A 21,985-nucleotide genomic window follows, 5' to 3' on the forward strand; every position below is an offset into this window, starting at 1 on the left:
TTTTCCAAACTTTTAACCACACATTTGATAAAAAGAAATATTGCCAAGGATAAATCATCCTTTGCGTGGAACAGCTGGTTATACCGGTTATACTACAAAAAGGATAATGACATAGGCTTTAAATTCATGCAACTCATGCAATTCAATGTAAAAATGCAAATGCAATTCATCAATTCAAAATATATGCTTCAAATTCATGCTAAGAAGAGGCAGATCTTGTTCAATGTCTAATATTGAAATACCTCCAGCATATAACGAGCCTTTAAATATAGACATATTAAAATATCAAGATACTCTTGACCTTTTATTGACCATTTATTGACCCAATCTATCATGGATTTTACAAAACATTAAAGCACACTCCAACCAAAATACCACAATATGTGAGCGACAGTGATGAAAATTTTGATGAATAACTGTTTTTCTTAATTATTAAATTTCAATTTCTAAAATTTGACATTAAGTTTATTGACATTAAGGTTTTAAACAATTGAAGTTTTAGCCAACAATGTATTAGAGTGTTAAGATTTTAGTTGATAAGTTTTTTCCATAGAATTATTTTTAATTTTATATGTTTGATACAAATATGATATGTGGCATTTTATTAAAAACAGAATTATGTACACATATTTTGCTTACTATATCTAAACTTGATATATTAAAGTATTTAATGATAATTACTAGTTTTATTTATTTATTATATGCGATTTAAAACACCAGCCCACAACTTAAAATGTTTGTACTGAGCAACATTAATTTTGGAGTTATCATATGTGTCCCAAATGCTACCCAAATAATTTGAAATTTTAATATTTTTTTTATGGCTAATGCAGTTGTTAAGTTTTGATTTTTTTTTTTAAATTTGGAAAAAATTAAAATGCATATTCTTTTTGAATACCGGTAGTTCTTGGGTAATCGAGACTCCGTACCCACTAAACTTCCCCGCTGAGTGGTACTTGGTTGGTTCCCTGTACTGTGGTCTCCTCTGTTGCACCATAGATTTACTATCATATGTTAAGTTCTATTGTTTTTAGGAAGTTCAGTATTTTCAATTAGTACAATTCTTATCCTAAGGATTGGCCTCGCTTTGGTCTGATTAAATGCTTCGTAAGAGCCTATACTGTACACAATGATTTCTTCCTATTCCTTACAACCTCTATAAAGCGACGTATTTATTTTCCGGAGTCTACGTAGATGTTTCCTGCAGGGTGCATAACCTATGAGCAACCCTGCTACCTTTCGCTTTGAAGTCTTGAACGAAGTAGCTTTTATGCTTAGTTCCAATCAGTTGTCTGATATACCTTTTCCAAGTTTTATCGCTGGCATAGCAGGTTGGTTCTGGACCTATGAGTCTATTGCTGGCCCGCTACATTGCAAGTTGAATCACCCTTCTTGAGGAGCGCTTCTTTATTATGTGATAAGAGATCTTGTCAGCAGTTTTGTACAGCCAGTCTCAAACTGTCCTAAACTATTCATTACTTTCTAGCCTCATGTAATGATTGCGAAGGTCCGGCTCCTTGATGCCCCTTCTCTTATCAGTTGGATACATTGGCTCGATACCGATTATCTTTGCCTACAAGCCTGTTGCTTCTAGGTCCAGGTTCAGAATGAGTTGCCTAGCCTGTTGTCCATCTTCTAGTATGGCCACCGCTACCCCGATCTTCTATCGCCGCCTTTCCCAAACCGGGCAACTTCTGTCCCTTTGCCTCCTTAATTAAAAAAAAGTTTGTCTGGCTATGTGATCTTGGCTTTATTCATTCTTAGTGCCATATGCCCAAGGTTCTGTGTCTTGTCTAAGAGGGCATCCTTTCTTTCTTTTGTTAGAATCGTTGTATCATTTGACAATAGCCTTTTTGTGCCTGATATTGCTTTAGCCCCTACTACTAGATGTAGGGGGTTTAGCCTTGTCAGGTTTCTAGGGTAGGTAGGGGTTTCTAGGGCAGGTATCGCTCCTATTATATCCAGACACGCTTTTATTGATGTTTTGGTGAGCATATTGATGCTGCGTATGTTATGATGGACCCCACCATTGTTGCATACATTGAGTGTATTTTGGTAAGAATCCCCATGAGTTTTTGTGGCCTTGCTTGGATTTAAATAATGGTCGTATTTAAATATGTGATAAACATACATGCTTTTTGTAGCTATGTTTTTAATACAAATAAAGCATGAGAAAGACTTGGGTAGTCCACAATAAGACTGTAATTTGACTTTTAACGACAACATTGTTGAGTTTGTAAATAGAACACATAGAACAATGGGATTTATCGTCAGGTCTACCAAGGGTTTTAGTGTTGAGTCTAAAATTGTTTGACAGTCTGGTGTTACCAGTATTGGAGTATGGTAGCATTATATGGTCACCACAATATGAGGTGGAACTCTCCAGAAATATTTTCAATGCTTCAATTTTTTGTCAATGGTGAAAACACTAGACAAAAAAAGACGTTCAATTTGGATTTTCCAAGGACAAAAAGCCAGCAACAAAAATTAAATTAAAACCTTAAAATACTACAAAATACAACGAAAAACAAAATAAAAATAAATAAAAATATAACATGCTTTGTAATAAAAAAATATATAGGATACCACTGTATCTATAAATCTATATTATACCTATATCTATTTTTAAGGGTCAGCCTTGTCAGCCATGTCAGCCTTGACTTACTATCAGAAATAACACAAAATAAATTATGTGGATTCCAAATCCTTAAATTGACTTTTGGCACATTTATTTTGATGAAGTTTATAAGATCACAGTTACAATATTTAATGTTATTTATAATAAAGAACAAATATATCACCGCTTGTTGTTTTCTCCTATCTAAAAGAGATTCAATCATAAAAGTCTTAAACATACTCGTATATGAGATCATATAAGGATATTCATTGTGCTTTCTAACATAGAGATACCTGGCAAATCTTTTTTGAACTTTTTCAATTTGATCAATATGTGTTATTATCATAGGCATCCAGATATGTGACGTATATTCCAGGTGCGGTCTCACCAAGGCATTATATAATCTTATTATAGTTGATATTTCAAAATTCTTGCTGTTTCTAATTATAAAACCCAAAGATTTAAGAGCCTTTTGTATAATGTACATGAAATGATTATTAAACTTGAAATTTGAATTAAAAACAACACCCAAGTCTCTGGTTTCAATGGAACGGTTTAATTTAATGCCGCTAATATGTTTGATTTTAGCTATGATGTTTGACTGGATTGGTTTTTCTTATATATGATACTACAGAACATTTATTAACATTCAATGACATTCCATAGGTTTTAAACCAGTTACTAATACTCTTAATATCCAACTGGAGGCTATCGCAGTATTCACGTGATGTAACAGTCTTAAAGAATTTAAAATAAGGCGAACAATAAGCCAGCATTATAAATGATAGGTTGTATGCTTCTCAGATGTAGGATTTAAATAGTTCATATCGTAGTTCCTGTGTTAGTAGGTATTTAGATAATTTTCCAAGAGCTATGTAGGATTTTGTATTGTTTACTTAGTGGTTCTGATTATTTTGAATTTATTAGTTATAGGTAATTCCGGTAATTGGCTATTCGGTTGTTGATGCTGTAATAATAAATAAATACAAAATCACTCCTAGACGTTCGATCTCATCGGAAACTTATGGGTTCTAGTTTGATTTACAAGATTTACTTGTTTGGTAGACATCTTGGTGACGCTGTAGGGAGCTAGCCCGTAGCATATTTCTGATATTCCTTTTTATAAACTTTTCATTTGTTTACAGGAGGAATGACGTAAGGCAGATAGGTCGAAATATTTTGGGTTTCATTTATCAGTTACGTTGCGCTTTTGGTAGAAAGTAGTTTCGCTTCCCTTTAATTCTTTATTATGTACGCCATGGCTAGACTAGCTTGTATTATTTTGCATATCGCAGATAGCATCAGTTCTTGGCCTTACTATAGCTTGATAGGTATGATGCCATTTATTACGGGGGATTTAAGTGGTGTGTAGCTTTGCCCATACAACTTTCTTGTAGGCTAAAACCTTTTTCGCAAGTTCCTGGTTCTCCTTTTTGCTCCTGTTTGGTATAACAGGAGTCCTGTATTGGATCTGTGTTGACTAAAGAATTTTTCCGATGACGGAAAGGTTTCTTATCCATCCATTCTCGGTTGTCGTATATGCTGCATTGGAATGAATACAAAAACCAAGGATCTGTTGCGGCCGTCTTGGGTACTGTCTTCTGGAGTCTTGCAAATGCTGGTATCTCAACTAGGCTTCTGCATAGGTTTCTTTTACCCTTCTTTCTCTTACCCTAGTTGAGCTTAGTCTATAATATTCCACTCTCCAGTTCTAAGTTTGCTCTATTGAAGGGTTCTTACTGACCCCTTATGCTTACTCAGTTCTTGGTGCCACGAGGAAGTGTTCCCTGGCTGACATGGTTTGCTTAGGGGCGTGATTTCTCGAATACATCTCTAATAGCCTTTGTAACCTCTCCAATCTAAACCTAATATACACTATAATTTGTAAGTGTTCGTAAAGGTTATTATTTCTATTTCTTCTTTACAGCAGATCTGATAATGGCTAGTACAGGCGAAACATTTGTAATTTAAAATTAAATATAACCTAGATACAATAATATAAATATAATATATAACTTACTGACAAGAATGACACTTCTTGAACGCGAAAAATCGCGTACATACTGCACCAGTAATAAATCAGTGCATATGCGAAGTTGCCTTGCGAATTCTGTAGAATTAATAAACCTAATTAATAAGAGCTACTTACAATACAAAAAAAAAAAACAAAAAAATATTATACTTAGACGCTTATAAAAAAATTTCAAAGTCTGTAATTTTAGTTATTTAATGGAACTAAAACTGCAGTAACTTGAGCAATAAGAGTCGTAATCCTTTGACTTTGTTTTCGATATATTGGAGGCCTATGACTTTGATTTGTTATGTACAAAACCAATTGAGCAAATTTCAATTACAGCCTATAAAATTCCTTAATTTAATTTTATTTAATTTTAATAATCTAATTAATTTTTTTGTCTTTTGATTACGTGCATACGTTTTGAGGTACTTAAAAGAATTTTTTACACAAGGAAAAGTAATTTATGAGTTAGAACAAGTTTTATAATTGCTAATTTAATTTTACTAAAACTCAATTGGCAATTACTTAAAAACAAATTGGCAACTAGGAACTTTTTAATGCTTCTTAGACATTTTTTCCTATAACTTCCAGGATATAGGACATATTCTTATAATTACTTTATAGTGTAATAGAGAACACTCTTTAGATTATTTCTATGCAAAAAATATGATATTATCTGAGCCAGAACGATTTAAATTTTAATATAATTTCTTCCTTAACTTTTTAATTTTTTTGAAAGAAGACCTGAATGTTTTTCTCAAAAAGGCTTCTACTCAAAGAAATAATTTTTTTAAGGCGTAATTTCATACATACAAATTATTTTTATAGCTCCTTTATTTCTTATAGTCTGGTCTCTTCTAGCACCCAGTGCTCAAAAAATTTGAAATTTTTTAAACCAATCGTATACCATAAAGTTTTCACTTATCCTTCGACATTTTCCCCTATAACTTACAACCCGCTCAAGACATTGTCATATTTCTTCAACGATATTATAGCGGACATTCCGTAGATCACTAACTAACCACACAATTAATCATCTACAGCCTACCACGTAACTAAACCACGTCCCTTCGACGCCGATGCTGCCTGGAGAGACCACATCGACCGCGTGAAGGGTCGCGAGCCCAGCCAATGGCCATCCAGCATTTTCCACACCACTTACCCCTTCTCCCGCTACCCGCTCTACTTGGTCTACAGCAAGAGACCACCCCCATCTACCGACAAGTACGACCCGCACAGGTCCTGGTTGAACCATTTGGACCGTCTTGCCGAACTCGACAAGTTGTATCCCACCTTGTGGCCAATGACCGGAAGCAAATTGAGCCCTACACCGATTAAGGTCAGTAAAGATTTTAGTTATTCGATAAGACTCCTGATTCTGCCTGAAAAGTCAGAATAAAATTCCACATAATAATTTAAAAAATGTTGGTAATTTGTCTTAAAAAGTGGGTTCAACAGTAGAGCTCTTGTTCAATGGTGTGGAAAAATGAAGTATCACAGTAGATTATTTTACAGTTTTTTTAAGGATGTATATGTTCCAAAATCATCTACTAAGAAACTAACCAAATGTTATGACCAAACCAAAAACATAGATATAATATCAAACGTTGTATACAGGGTGTTCGAAAAATAAACGGAGATATTTCAATGGGTGATTCCTTGAAAAAAAAATTTGAGAAAAAGTTTTTATAAACATGGGTTCGGAAATGCACAGTTTTCAAGATACAGGGTGATATATTTTTTTTTAAATATTAATTTTTATTAATAATAATTATTTTTCTAGAACTGACACTTGTCAATATCAAACTTCTACGCAGAAATGATTTTTTGTTTTCCAAGGCACCTGTGATTTTTTAACCAAAAATTAATAAACCAATTTTGTCCAGTGGCATGCAATAAAACGGTATTTATTTTTTTTGTCGAAAACGTGAAGTGAGATATGAAAAGAATTCAAAAGACAAAAAAAATTGTATTTTTAAATGCTTAATCAAACAACAAATATTAAAGTAAAAAAAAGAACACCCTGTATAATTGCTATATGAACAAAATAAAGCTCACCATATTTGAGGTTTTGGAAATAAATTGCAAACTTTACATTTTTACATTATTCTTGGACATTTTTCCATATAACGTCCAAACTATTTAGGTTATTTATGTAATTCTTTAACAGTTTCTAGAGCAATTTTTCTTTAGGAGTAATTAAAAAAAAAGCAAAATCTTAGGGAAATACATTTACTAAACCTTCAATGACCTTCTCATCCTTATAGTAAGCAATAAAATAAACAAATATAAATAACAAATTGCCTACAAATTACTTTATTAAGACAGTTATTCAGTGTACGGAAAATGTAAGTACAACACTACCATGAGAAATACGTTAATGTAGATATATCTATACGAAACTTGTCAATTGATTTATTTACACACTTAAATATGGCGCCAATATTTAGAATTTACATTACACTGAACTGACCCCAAGCGGCGACCCGGCTCCTTATATACTCGGCTGACCATAATTCCGGAAGATTCGCTGACCTTCCACGCTTCGCAAGAGACGTGCGGTGTGTCACTTGTATCATTTCAGAATGTTAGAGAGCCAGCTGGTACTCTCATCGTTTACAATATCGCTACAATGCTCTAGATGTAGTCAGTCCTGAACAAAACTAAATAATGACAGCTTACGTGTCACGCTACATGACTGTTCTAAGAGTCACTATAATAAAAGCCAATGTTCATTTCATACGAAAATCTGTACTGTCTGACTGTTTACTATTTGAAACATTGTATAGGAGGAACTCTTATATGATTTGTCGGGAAAATGCAACACTGCCAAACCAACACTGTGCGCTGGGAATGTTGGAGTATTGTTCGTAACGTTTGCGTGGCCGTACTTTGATAATTGTCAACTGTCACCGTTGTGATTGCGTACGTTTCCTTTCGTTTATGATATTTGTGAAAATATACCCAAATGTGCAAGCACACAGCTGACAAGTTCACAAAATTGTCTTTGAGCTCACATAATTTATCTTGGTATAAAAAAAGGTTTTTCCAGAAAAGTCAATACATTTTAACAATTTGCAGGAAAACGACAAAAATGTCCTTAATTCCTTGTGACAACTACGATTTGGATACATACAAATCATATATTGGCGTAAAGATAGTCTAAATTAAAAAAAAATGATGTTCTTTCTAGTTAAGTAAAGAAGTGCTCATCTTCAGTTTCAGCGAGTTTCAATTAGTCTAAAAAACGTTTCTTTATAGAGGATTTTTTGTTTAAAATAGTGTCTTATTTGTGTTTTTTATGTAACTTTTAAAGTCCTGAGGATTAGATATCCAAATTTCATAGAGATCGAAACGTCGACCAAAATATATACATAGATCGTCTGAAGTAGTTTTTTTCTCACCTATATCCACCAAAAAAAAATAAGCAAATTTACATGTCTTAATTATTCTTGGACATTTTTCCATAAAGCTTTCAGGTTATTTCCGTAATTCTTTTACAATATTATAAAAGATAATTTGCGGACTAGTTTTGTGTAAAAAATTGTTTGTAGATTAAAAATTGGCTAAGCTAGACCAAGGGACAAATTTATATCAAAAATTTTGAAATTGTTCTCTTACAAAAGACTATTATCCACATACTCTTTAGTAACCTAAGGAAAATTACAATGTATTGTATATTTATTATTGTACTTTCTATTCTATACATCTACTCCGGACTTTCCTAATCCGTGCTGCATCCGTCCATGGCTTGACGAATTTTATTATAGGGGTAATTGTTTAAAATAAGACAAGATCTTAGAACTTTATTTATACTGTCCATCCTTGCTTATGAAAATACGACCACCTGCTACTAAAGACATTTATTTTTATTGTATTTATTTGCATCTCGCGCCAATATTCCGAACTGTACGCCACTGAACTGACAACTGACCACTAGCACAGAATACAAATGTAAAGAAATTCGGGTTGCTTCGTTAAAGCGGAGAAATGTTGGTCCTCTACTGCAGGTGCAATAATTCCAACTAATTTTGACATTTGTAAGCCATAACTATTGGCAACTCGTCTGACGAATCAGATTTGAAAGAGGGTGTGTCTAAATCCCGCGCCAAATTTAAATTCTAAAACGGACCCAATTTGAGAAAACCACTAAATGTCACAACTTATGTGTACTCTTCTCGATTAAAATCGATTTTCATCAATACTTATTCTGTCCAACACACTTCCTTTTCTTTTTTATATTTTTTTGAAAGTTACAAAAAATAAAAAAGAAATTGCACAAAAAAAAGTAAATTTCCTTATACAAATCTATTTTAACCAAGCAGAACACCGGCTGACTGTGCGATTTTCAAAGTTGTCTTCCTATTACAGTCTTCTAGTCATAAACACTGCCTGCATTCTAAATTGTGTGGTGTTCTGTATTCCAACGATGTTCCAAGATAGGTACGATTTGCCCACAACTGAAAGACGTATTTGGAAAGTATAGCTTGAAGATTTCTGGAGATTGTAATTGGAAAAAGTGCCTTAAATACTTGTAAAGTCATAGAGTGCTTTTAAGAATTGAGAGAGCAAATGCTTTGTCTTGAGTTACTTCATTAAGATTCTCTTCTAGAAAATGAAACCTTCTATCATAAAGGGACTTTAAAGACGCAATATGTGCTCTTTCGTTTTTCAGAAGTAACCTCAATTTAGTTATCTTGCTTATGGTAGATTTATGGACATTATACATTGCTTTTCAATTTATAACAATAATTTCATAGTTACGAGTTAAGCTCTTTTTTGATAGACAAGCCTTAGCGAGAATGCCTTGTGAGAAAAGAATGTTTATCAATAAAATTTGTGGAAATGATGGTGAACAATTTGAGTGGACATTACCTGATGAGATAGTTGTAGTGGACATACCACTAGTGTATACAGTCTCTGAACTTGCAACTTGAATTTTTTTATCAACGGATTGGTAATCTGAAAACGATTTTCTTGGTTTTGGGAAAAAATGAAAAGTAACTGTGTTCTAACAGAACCTAATGTTTAAGTGGAGACCATGGAATTGTATGAAAACCTAAGCCTTGACTCAGAGGGAACATCAGGGTTCTTATAATTTGAGGCAGCAAAATGGTTGGAACTAATTTTAAAGTTATTGCAATCCTTTAATCAACTGACCTGGCATACCTCCGTCCATGATTTCTTTAACATGGGGTTTATAGAAAATGTGAATAAAAAATGATTTTTATAAGTGCCATACATAGATATTCTTACACAATATTTACATGATAGTTTTGTCTAGTCTTTTATAGAACCCTATGCCTAGAAAACTTTCCGGATTTCAAATTCTTGCCTTTTTATGCTCTAATTCCAAAAGAAATAAAGGATACTAGAAACTAAGGTAAATAGAAAGCCATTGTTATCAACAAACTTTTCTTGACCCACTTGGCGACGCTTTCCGAAAACCTAAAATAACAAAAGTCAACGTCACAACTGTCAAGAGTGTCACTAACCACTACTGTCAAATTTTTCTAATGTCAAGTCACCCTAAGATGGTTGCCGTCCAAAATTCCACTACCGGCAACGCGGCTCTTTATATACTCGGCTGACCATTCTCGAAGATTCGCTGACCTTCGAGACGTCGTGCGGTCTGCCACTTGTGTCATTCCGGAATGACGGAGAATCAGCTAGTTGCTTGGTGCTTACAATATATTTAATAACATTTCAATGACCTTCTAGTGATTTACAGTTAAATGGCAAAATATATTAAATTTGCTTTTTTATTTTATTTACAGCCAGGCGCATTCAGCCCCCGCCCCTCTGAGGTGGCGTTCAACTATGCCGGACAACCGATCTGGTCGCGACCACGTAAGGGAATTTTTTCAGAAATGCTCAATCCCTCGCCCTCTCTACCAATTTCAGCGGTAACCCGTGACCCTTTCTGGTGGGATTCCCCGTTGAAACCCGCAACGGTGCACAACCCCTGGGGTAAATCCCCGTTTTACCTGCGCGACTCGTATCTGTCGCCCGTCAAAAGGACGTTCCTGTGGGACAAGCACCCCATCAGACCGTTCGGTAAGTAGGTCGGCTTGGGCTAATCGATCGCCATGCCAACTCGCTTGCCGAACATACACAAATATTTGTTCGTTTAACTTTTTTTTAATTTAATTTAATTTCGGCTTTTTTGAGTGAGGGTTTTTTTTTGGTAAGCAGGCTGAAGGGCCGATTAATGCACTATTTTTGCTTAGGTATTTTGATAATTTTTTTACAATGTTTTAAAATGCACCCTTTAGATCAGTTTAAAGAAAAAAGTTTGGTACTATTTGAAATAGAAAAAAATTAAAAGTTAAATTTAAAAAAGTTATTAAATTTTCAAATCCTTTCGTGACTTTTGCCTCACCCAGTGAGAGTAGAGGAAGGACTGTCAGACAATGTGTCGTCATTTTTGTGGTGAATTTGTAGATGCAGCGATTTTTCTATTTCTTCTACCGCTTCTTGTTCTTACTACATTAGCTGGAACAATTTCGTTTCGACAAAAAAATTTCATTTAATTTTCTAGTATGGCTTACTTGAAAATGATCTGAGTTGCCAAAATGGAGTGTTTACTCTAAAAATTGCCATTTTCTATTAAATAATGTTATATATCACAAATTATTGTAGCTCAAATATTTTCTGAATTAGTACCAGTTTTGTTCGTCAAGATCCAGATTTGGAGTTCTTGAAATAAATTGGGAATTTCTTAATTTTGTAATTATTCATAGATATTCTCATAATTCTTTTACAGTATTATAAGAAATTTTTTGTAAATCATTTTTTGGAAAAAGTTTGTTTTTCAAAAAAAGTCGAAAATTGGCCGAAATAGGGCAACATGTATAAGGAACGCATTTTTCCTCAATTTTCTAGTTTTTTTTATTACTTATAAATATGACTCAAAGGATAAGCGTTTTCTAAGAAATAATTTCATATATGAACCATCTTTATGGCTCAAGTACTTTCCGAGTTAAAACCAATTGTGTCTGTCAAGACTCCGATTTCCGGGATTTGGCAATTTTGGAACCAACAGGTAATTTTTCATATTTTTGTTGTCTTTGGAGATTTTTCCTAATAACTTCCAAGCTATTAAAGGTATTTGCTGTAACGTTACAAACAATACGATTTTAATATATAGGTATTTATTTACTCTTACAAAAAAATCCCAACTCTGGGTGCTTTAATTAGCTTTTTACGGAATGCCTTGCGTCATACCAAATGTAAAGTCTTGAGGCACATTCGGAATCAACTAAACTAAAGCTACAGTTCCAAATACATGACAATTCTCCCCAAACAATAATATAACTCTAATTTAAATGGAATTTGAGTTTTAGTAGTATATTCATTTTTTATGTTATACCTAACCGGAGTCATTAAAGTATTCTTGTCTAAAACCGTAGATCCTTAAGTGAAGATGCTGTATTGTTATTCGAAGATATTAAAGAATGCCCTTAAGTCATGATGCGGTAATGGTGAAATTTGGATATCGTTAAAGCTAGACATTTTTATTATTTATCAAGACTTCACCGGTTGGATCATTCTTTAAAACCGCAGATGATAGAAATATTTTAGCTGAGCTGCATGCATAAATTTTACCGTTACTGTTAACCAAAACTAGATATGTTGGTTGACTACCAGGTACTCAAAATTTTTTGTTATTTTTATAAATCAAAACTAGCACAAGTTGGTAACCTTCCCTGCTTTCTAGGCTAAGTAAAGTTGTCTAAGTAACTTGTTCAAGAATCATTACAGAGGGTTTTTGGCCAATTAGTGTACAAGGGATTTCTTTAAGAGAAGAGAAAATTATCTAAACAATAGGATAATTTGTCATTTTCATAGAGCATTTTTGTCAAAGTTCGCTTTATAGTAGAAACATGCAGATCCGTTTCATTGTAGGTGATTTGGCGGTGAAAATGTACATTTAATTACATTCTGTATACTTTTCCATTCAAAGGAGGTCCGTCATCACTGATACTATTTCTTCTGGAAGTCCTAAGACCAAAAAGCACTGACGCGGTTTTTGAATAGTATTCTCTATAGAAAGAGAAGGAATACATCCAGCCATTTACTATATTTATCAAAAGTGAAAAGAAAATAGGTATTTTCTTTTTGGAAAGAGTCAATATGAATTCGTTCAAAATGAGGTTCACAGTATCTGAAAAATTGCTTTATATCAGAATCTAACAGAGGCCAGCACTTCACCTCTAGCAACATTTTAATGCAATCTGTTGTTTATGTAGTAATTTTAATATAGCAGGGCGAAATTGAAATGAAGTTATTATTCTGTTGCCTTATAGCAAACAACCATTTTCTAGATTTATTTCATTTTTCCTTTGATAGTATAGTTTGAGGTTCAACATTGGCACTTGCCCAATCCGTTTTTCAGTGAAAAGAAACGCGTTTTCAGAACTTATCTTGAGCCGTACATTGTTGAATTTCAAAACTTAATAATGGAAGCTGATAAAAGTCTGACAAAAAGCATACTCTATCCACTAAACTGTCTTTGAAAGGTAGTCTAGAAAGAGCATCTGCTACAGCTATTTGAGAAGGATTTTTGTACTCAATACCATAGTTGTATGCACATAACTGCAGTCTAGCAGCAGCTAATGCAATAAATAAATGTATACAGGGTGTTTTAGAACTATGGGATCAAACTTCTGGAGGTTGTTCAGTGCAACAGAAGAATCCATTTGAGTATAGTAACCCATGTCCGGAAATGCGTCACTACGCCACTACGGTCCTAAGACGCGTTAAAATTTATAAAAAACATTAATTACCTAAATAGGATCTGCTGCATTTATTTTTACCTTTTGTACATGATACCATAACAACAATTGTTTAAAATCAACGCTTATCAATGTCAATTCTCAATGTCATGCTTAAAAATTTTATAGCTTACAATTTTTAAACATTTATTGCTAATGGAAAACTTTACCAATCAAGAATTGGCGGATATGCATTTGGCATACGGAGCAACAAACTGCAATGCACGAGCAGCATCGCGGTTGTATCATGAACGTTATTCCGAACGACAGCATTCTGGATACAAAAAGTTTATTGCGGTTCATCGGCGGCTCGCTGAGACAGGCATGTTTAAGACCAAGATGCATGATACTGGTGTTGCTCGAACCGTAAGAACGGTCGAATTTGAAGAAGAGGTGCTTCAGCGAGTTGCCGATGAACCATCAAATAGCATACGTGACGTCGCTAAGAATATGAATTCAAGTAACGCTTCTGTCTGGCGGGTACTACACGAGCAACAACTCCATCCTTACCACTTCCAGAAAGTTCAAGGTATGACTGCAGCCGATTATCATCCTAGAGTTCAATTTTGTCGATGGCTTCTGGATCACATTTAATTGGGCCATACCTCGGATTATTTAATTGGGCCATACCTTCTACCGGAACGGTTAACAGGACCTATTTATCTGCGTTTCTTAGAGGTAGTTCTCCCAGAACTCCTTGAAAATGTTCCACTAAACGTTAGACAGTAAATGTGGTTTCAGCATGATCGAGCGCCGGCTCACTTTGCTGTACAAGTACGCGAGTATTTGGCTCAGCGGTTTGGGCACCGTTGGATTGCCAGAGGTGGAGCAGTTTCTTGGCCTTCTAGGTTAACCCGATTTAACGTCGCTCGATTCTTTCTTCTAAGGACATGTAAAGTCTTTAGACTACGAAACTCCAGTAGAATCAGAGCTAGACTTAATTGGATGAATAACAGCAGCATTTCAAATCATTCAAAACGAGGATCAAATTTTTAGCGTAGTCCGCCGAAATCATGTGCGGCGTTTAAATCGGTGTATTGAGGTTGGAGGAAGACATTTTGAATAATTGTTGTGATGGTATCATATACAAAAGGTAAAAATAAATGCATCAGATCCTATTTAGATAATTAATATTTTTTTTCTAAATTTAAACGCGTTTTAGGGCCGTAGTGGCGTAGTGACACATTTCCGGACATGGGTTCCTATACTCAAATAGTTGCACTCAACAACCCCTAGAAGTTTGATCCCATAGTTCTGAAACACCCTGTAGAATTTTAAAACTGAAAAAATAATTGCTAAGGCTTCTTTATCTACTTAGGAATAGTTTTGTTAAGTACTGTTTAATGTGCTTGAAATAAATTGGATCTTACTCACCATTAATAATGTGACTTAATACACATCTTACCTAATGCTAAACAGGGTGGCCATTTGAAAATAAACAAGGGTGATTTATTAAATTTTTTTCGTTTTGCATTTTTTACACATGCAAATTACAGCAGGGATAAAAAAACCTAAATAGCAAGTAAATATTTAAAAAAAGGAGACTCTGTAATATCGTAATGTTTCGATTTTTTTTGGTTGCCTTGATGAGAAGCAACTAAAAAAATCGAAACGATTACATTAAAAAAAATTTTTTCTCTTTTTCGGCCCTATTATACAAAGTAACGACAACGTTATTTTAAGCTTATCTTAATTAATTTTTTTTTGCTTACCAATAATTTTCCTGCATCACTTACTTACCTTACAAGCTCACCTTTTGCTGCTTACCAAAGAAAACTCACACGTCTGATGATGGGTGTAACTAATTAAATTCACAACTCTCCAATGATTCACTTAATAAATTTTCAATTTTTTTTTGTTTACTAGACCGCCACGTGGTTTTACACCAGAATTGGGAAATTGGTAACGAGGTTTTCAATGTCATTTTTCCGTAGTATTGTCGTCTTGTTTAGTTCTTTCTTTGAATACACTAACATAGATTGTTATATAGTAGTTTTAATATATACAGAAAGTTTCGTGATTAAACGTTTCTATATATTAATAAACAATTTTTTTTTAGCTGCCGTCTACTAAGTGGGTCGATGATCACCAAAAACACCACCAATAAAACGCACTTTCAAGCGACTGACTGAAAGAAAATTAAATTTAAAAAAAAACTGCTTTTCACCACCTGTTCGCATTTTTTTTGAACCGGTGCTTAAGTGTTCACTCATTAATTTAAGTGCCTTATTATATACAACTTTTATTTTATTTTATTTATTTGTGTCCTCTGAGATTCATATTGTGAATTAACGTGTCTCTCCATTCCATCTTAGAAAGCGATATGACTTCAGAAGGGCACGTTATAATTTTTAAGTAATTTTCGGTATTTTAATTGTTATAATATTGTACGTATAACTGTTAATGTAATATCGGGATAGATACGAAGATATGGAAATAAAACACTCTGGAAACCAACTTTTTTTGTAGTTTTTTTTTGGGGGTGCACAAAAGTCCTTATTTACACACGTAAAAAAAAAATTAAAACTGTTGAGTTATTCGTCTCATATATATCGTGTATATTCTACTCTATAATTTTGTTTATTCTATGCGTAATTAAATTTAAACAATTACACATTAATCTGCAACAGGACTGAAAATATTATTGTTACGAAGTGTAAAAATGTTTTTCTCACACGGATAGAAAGTACTATTTTCTTTGCATAAACCTTATAATGATATTGCCTATTATTGAAACAATACATATGATTAATAACAATTTACTACTTTAAATGTAAGCAATTTCAGGCCTGAAATTCAAATTGCTACGTTATCGCGTGCCTCCCTTATATTATACTACGTGATTTCGCATTAAACGGTAAAAAATACACTTGTACGCACATCCATTATGCCCCTTCCTACCCTTATTAAACAAAAGGCAAATTATGATAAATGTCTTTGTACGGGGGGTGCAGGTATAAATAACAAAATGACGATGATGTGTAGTTTAATCGAATAAATATACCGTGACCGGGCTTCGTTAAAACAATGTGAACCGCGGCAGATGCTCCGGCTTTCCTGTTAACTTACCTTAGAACCACCCCGATATATTAAAATTATAATAAATGCCCTCTGTAAATTAGAATCTTATACGGGGTGAATTTAAGTTAGCCTTAGGGTAAGAAAAGTAAATGTCACTTGTAAGAAGAAACGTCAGACCTTCGCTTTATCTCGTTAGTTAAGTTACCAGCATAGAATTTAAGAAAATATGATTTATAATAATAAAAGAATAGGAGATTGTGAAAGTGTTATCTGTCAACTGTCAAGTCGATTCGGAATTTTTTATTAATGTCACCTATTTTTTATTAATGTAATCCTATGTCGGAATATTTAGCCCGTTAATATTCCCACTCTTAGTTCTATTGTGAGGTCTCTGAAATAGAGGATTGTTTTGACATTTTTGATTATTACGGGAGTATGATCTGACCTTGTGTCGCCACTTTCGAGTATGTATTTTCTGACATGATTGCGTTTTCGCGTCTAATCAACACATAGTCAACTTAGTTTTTTATGATCCATTTGGGTAATTTAAACAATGTATTTATTATAAAAAAATGGTTGTTTTGGCAGAATTCAATAAGCCTATCCTTCCATTCCTAATTCCCAATATATAACCACCTATTCATCGACTTTCCCCAGCCCCATCTTGTGTTTTAGTGGATTTTATGACCTTATATTTAAACCTTTGTAAAACTGGTTATCTGGTTTGTCACCCATGCAGAGCAAATACACTTGTATGGCATTCACTTTTGTGTTTTATTTTCTACCATATCTGCGAAACCACACCTGTCAAACCTCACCGTCTTTCCTTTGGCATAATTCTTGTAAGACACGCCCTCTTTGAGTCAAAAAACAATTTAAATAGATACCAAAGAGGACATGTGACAACTACGAAAACCTTTAGCTGTTATTAGTGTCATCTGTCAAGTGAAATTTTCTTGCTATTTATTAAGATTTAATTGAATGGATGTGTAAATTATAGACTCTTATATAGAGAGGATTTAAATTGATTTTTATTTATTATCAAAAAATAATTTAAATGTCATAAGGCATCTGTCGATTTTAAACAACAAATCTTTTAACTGTTAAACGTCATTAGTGTCATCATTATTGTATTCATCTACGCCCTCTATGACGATCTATGAAAGCATTAACTCATTCACAGCCAAATGTGATCTTGAATTTAATATATGGATAGTCAGAAATCATTAAAAAAAATAAATAAAGAATTCAGGGCTACTTTAAAAAAACTGATATTAGTTTCTGTAAAACGAACCGTCAAAGTTTTAAATTAAAAATGCCATCTTAAACATGAGGCGTTTTCTCGTGTTGCACCTATTTCAAGACATGGCTAAAACCACAGAACACAAATATAGAGAAATGCGTGCTGCCTAATAATCAGACAGAAATTCCGTTGACAGGTCTACTGAGGTTGTTGACAAGGACGGGATTATTGTGGCGGGAAATTTAAATCTGATTTAAATTTCTCGAAAACTTACAGAAGTTGATGCGTTAACGAAGAGTGATGAGAGATATATTTAAATAGTATTTTATTTTGATACAAAACTAACAATATGTTTATCTATATAAAAGTTAAAGTTTTTAACTTTTAATTTGAAAGAAAAATAAATGTGAATATTGCATATCTCAGACAATATTATGTCATTTTAATTCAGGTCCTGCCAAGTTTACTCAAATCCTCAAAACGAGAGACGTTTAATAAACTTTTCATAAAAAAGTCCAGAAATTAAAGAAATTTCATCAAACATGAGAGCACTGTTCAAGAATTGGCTTAATGTGTCCATATTTAAAGGGAATATTGAAAAGTAAGGATTGAAGAGTGCAAGGTGAAGGTAATTGGAAAATTTTTTTAAAGACTGTACAAGTTTGGTGAATTAGAACTTGTAAGAATTGCAACCATGAAGTTTGTTTCAAGATTTTTGTTCTTGAAATTAAATTAGAGATTCATTAGACTGAATACATTTTTTTAAAAGTAAAAAAACTGTTGACATACCTTGATATTCAATATTTTTCTTATTTTATGTTAATCGCCCATTCAACGTTTATGTTTACGTTTGTGTCACTCTCATAAAATCTACAAAACAAACATAACAAATAATTTGATGTAATTTTGAAGTTTGACGTTTGAAACAAACATTTATTTAGTTTCAAAATTTATTTATTATTTAAAAAAAATATTGACGATGAAAAAAGGTTATTAGATTGTGGCAGTGTCAATTGTCAAGTGATTTGGAGATGTTTATTAATGCCATCTGTCCAGTGGGAAATTTCAGTGTCATATGTCACCAGCCAGCAACAACTGACAAATGTCATTAGTGTTATCTAAGCTTAACTCTCATTAGACACTTTTCGAAATAATCATTTCAAAAAGTATCATCGGTAACCACTAATTGACATGTATGACATTTGAAGTATTATTTAACTCATATCTCTACTGGCAGCCTCCGCTATCTTCTGGACGATAGACATAGCCATAAACACAGCCATACGCATTCGCATTAATGTTGTTTACATTCTGTGTTGGATAAATTGTTTACATTTGAATTGCCATAGCTATTGGCTCGGTTTATATTATTAATAGTTTAATTAGATTAATTATTTCTAACAACAGGGCATCATCTAAATTGCTGTCAGATCTGGAGGATTCTAGGGGAAATTAGATATAATATTGTAGATCAACTATTAATAAAATATCTATGATTTGTTAAATATCCAATAAAAATGAGGCTTTTTTTACTTTATTTTTGGTACAATTTTAAATAATAAAGATACACCTTATGCGAGGCCTCTGGCCACGCATAAGGTGTATCTTATATAAAGTTTTAAATAAATGTACAAATATTCCAGGAAAATGTTTAAATGCATAAAAGGTGCATTTTAATTAAAATTTTTAATAAATGAATAAATATTCCAAGAAATTGTATTAGAATTGTTTTATGCGTGTCCAGAGGTTACGCATAACTAAGGTTTTTACTAAATTATTCTTATTTCAACATAAAAGTTGAAAGAATAAATGACTTATTAAGTTACGTATTTGTTGATCCTTAAAGTACAATTTTATCAACAATTTGTACATTTGTTCTTCTTTTTCTTCTTCTGGAGCTTCCTTTGTTACACTGGTTTCTTCCGGACTAGCTGTTATTGCTCTTGCCGGTCTTCTCAGTTGCAACTGCGTGCTATGGTACTTTGATCTTCTATACTACTTTTCTCCGTAGCATCTGGGTGCTGAGGTTGGATTAAAGGATTTTTAACCTATTTCAGGATAGGAAAGAGTAATTAGGCTTCGGGGAAAGGTTGCCAGTTATCTTTAGGCGAAGCCAGAGCCCAATCCCCACTCCTCGCAGAGAAAACAAAGTCTGAGTGAGTCGGGCGGAGGACTGAGCGATCTCAGTCCTTTGGTTTCAACTTAAATACTAAAAGAACTGTTTTAGTCAGTATATTTGAATTCGGCGGCTATTATCACATTACGCCTTTCCATGGCCGGTTTTCTCTTGGTCTCAGGAGAAATTCTCCTATTAGAGAGTTGTCCACACTTCTGACATTTTCCTTGAACTTGGAATGTTTTTTAACTATGTATTCTTGTATCGTATCAAGTTTGCAGTCAGAGTGCAGATCAACATTCCTTACGAAGAAGGGTGCATTTGTGAACATCCTCAAATACTTATTCTGAAACACCTGAAGCTTTCTGATGTTCGTCTTCGTGGTATTCCAGAAAATGTTTGAGGCATAAAGTAGTTTAGGACGTAGAACCTGTTTATAGACCATTAATTTATTAGTCAAAGAGAGCAGTAACCTGCAGAGAAACGAGTAGAGCGCATGAATGGTTCCATTGCATGAATTAATTTGCTTTATAATGTGCGTGTTGAAGCTGTTCTTTTTGTCGAAATATACTCCTAGGTACTTTATCTCATCTTTCTAGGGGACCAGCGTGCCCGAAATTGCCAAATTTTGGGATGTTGCGGTCATGCTTTTTTGTTATTAGAATGGCCTCTGTTTTCTTACTATTTATTTTGATTTTCCAGTTGACTTGTTAGATGACTCTGCATGTACTGCATGTACAAATAATGCGACTTGCGTCTTCTGGAGCTTATCCTCTTTCAATGTTGACGATCATATTGTACATTTGTTTAATATAAAAAAAGTAAATAAATGTACAAATATTTCAACAAATTGTACTTTATTTCACTTATGGGTATTCAAAGACTACGTATCACTTTATATCTTTAAATTAGCATGTTTATACTAGAAATGTGTATAGTGATGCGAGCATGCATAAGGTGTATTTTGTATACAATTTAAAAAAAATGTACAAATATTCGAAGAAATTGTACTAGAGTTAACTTATGCGTGGAAGGGACTATACGCATCACTTAAAAGTTCATTAAATAATTTTTATTTTAACATAAGCAAACATCTTAGGCCACGCATATTTTCAATTCATGTACAATCACTTATTTCGAAAACACTTTTTGGAGAGCTATCAAATAGCGGCTAGGATAACGTTATGTGCATCTTCGAAAACTGTCTATTATTAATACCTGTGAAAACCTAATCGACTTATCTATGATATCCATAATGTCACACGCGCCTTCTATGAGTCAAACAGCATTTTAAATCCATACCAAATTGTGTCAAATAAAAAAAATTAACTGTCATTAGTGTCAGCTGTCAAGCGCAATAAACCGAGCAAATTTAAAAATTAAAGTTTCCTTTTTTTTTTGTTATAATTTGACTGTATCACGGCACATTCAAGAAACTTCTGTGGCATATAAATCCGCATCTCAGAGGGAGTTTAACGGCGGGGCGTCTTTGGGAAGCAATTGAGCGTAAAGTTGGATCCGCCCCAGGAGTTTCACGCCGATTTCGTCTATTTTGGCCGGTATATAATACGAGGTGAACGGCTTTTATGTGACCGGGGGACACAAAACCGGAAACTTCGGAAGTTGGGTACAATGGGAAGGTAGATAAATGGACGATGGCACTTTTACAGGGTATCTGAAGTTAAGTCTATACATCAATTATTAAAAAATCTATAATAATTATGAAATGTTTACTCCTCAAAAGAAATTGCTTTTTATTAGATAGATGCCTTTACTCTAATGTAGTATATTAAAGAACGCATAAAGAGTTCATAAGCGGTAATATTGTTTCTATTTAAAGCGTAATCTATTATCAATAAATATTTATTTGTAATTGTTTTTTGACGACGAAAAAATGCTTCATAATTTATTAAAATTATTAAAGGGGAACAGTTAGTAGTATTGTTTTGTGCCTGTCGACAAATTTCCATGATATTATAAAGTTTTTTTTGCCATTTCTAGATCAGAATTTGGCATCATTGCATCAGAGATGTTGCAAGCAAACCAACTCCCCGTAGTTCTACGGCAATGCCAATTTTAGCCCTCTAAGGTTGTTCTGGTAATAGTTGAATAATTCATTTTAAAATTTCTAATTTGAGGAATGAGATGAGTTTTATAATACACTAGGACAACATCAAATAAATTAAAATATCCT

At 33.4% G+C, this 21,985-nt stretch overlaps 1 protein-coding gene and 1 long non-coding RNA gene across 6 annotated transcripts in view; both read left to right on the forward strand.

Moving 5' to 3' along the window:
* LOC126738111 (uncharacterized) overlaps positions 1-15,868 on the forward strand; it is a 48,870-nt gene extending 33,002 nt beyond the window's left edge. For 2 of the 5 annotated variants that reach the window (XM_050443262.1, XM_050443263.1), the window contains exons 4-7: positions 5,678-5,973; positions 10,412-10,691; positions 15,278-15,313; positions 15,471-15,868. In XM_050443262.1, the coding sequence (XP_050299219.1) occupies positions 5,678-5,973; positions 10,412-10,691; positions 15,278-15,313; positions 15,471-15,484 (626 nt within the window). In that variant the 3' untranslated portion in view covers positions 15,485-15,868. The remainder of the gene's footprint in view (positions 1-5,677; positions 5,974-10,411; positions 10,692-15,277; positions 15,314-15,470) is intronic. The other 3 variants (XM_050443265.1, XM_050443264.1, XM_050443266.1) reach the window with 3 other exon arrangements.
* LOC126738112 (uncharacterized) lies at positions 10,698-14,794 on the forward strand. The gene is made up of 2 exons (XR_007661221.1): positions 10,698-14,504; positions 14,574-14,794. It is a non-coding gene; the product is annotated as an uncharacterized LOC126738112 (long non-coding RNA).
* Positions 15,869-21,985: the final 6,117 nt, after the last annotated feature.

This window comes from Anthonomus grandis, chromosome 7, assembly GCF_022605725.1.
Source record: "Anthonomus grandis grandis chromosome 7, icAntGran1.3, whole genome shotgun sequence".
NCBI classification, from domain to species: Eukaryota; Metazoa; Arthropoda; class Insecta; order Coleoptera; family Curculionidae; genus Anthonomus; species Anthonomus grandis.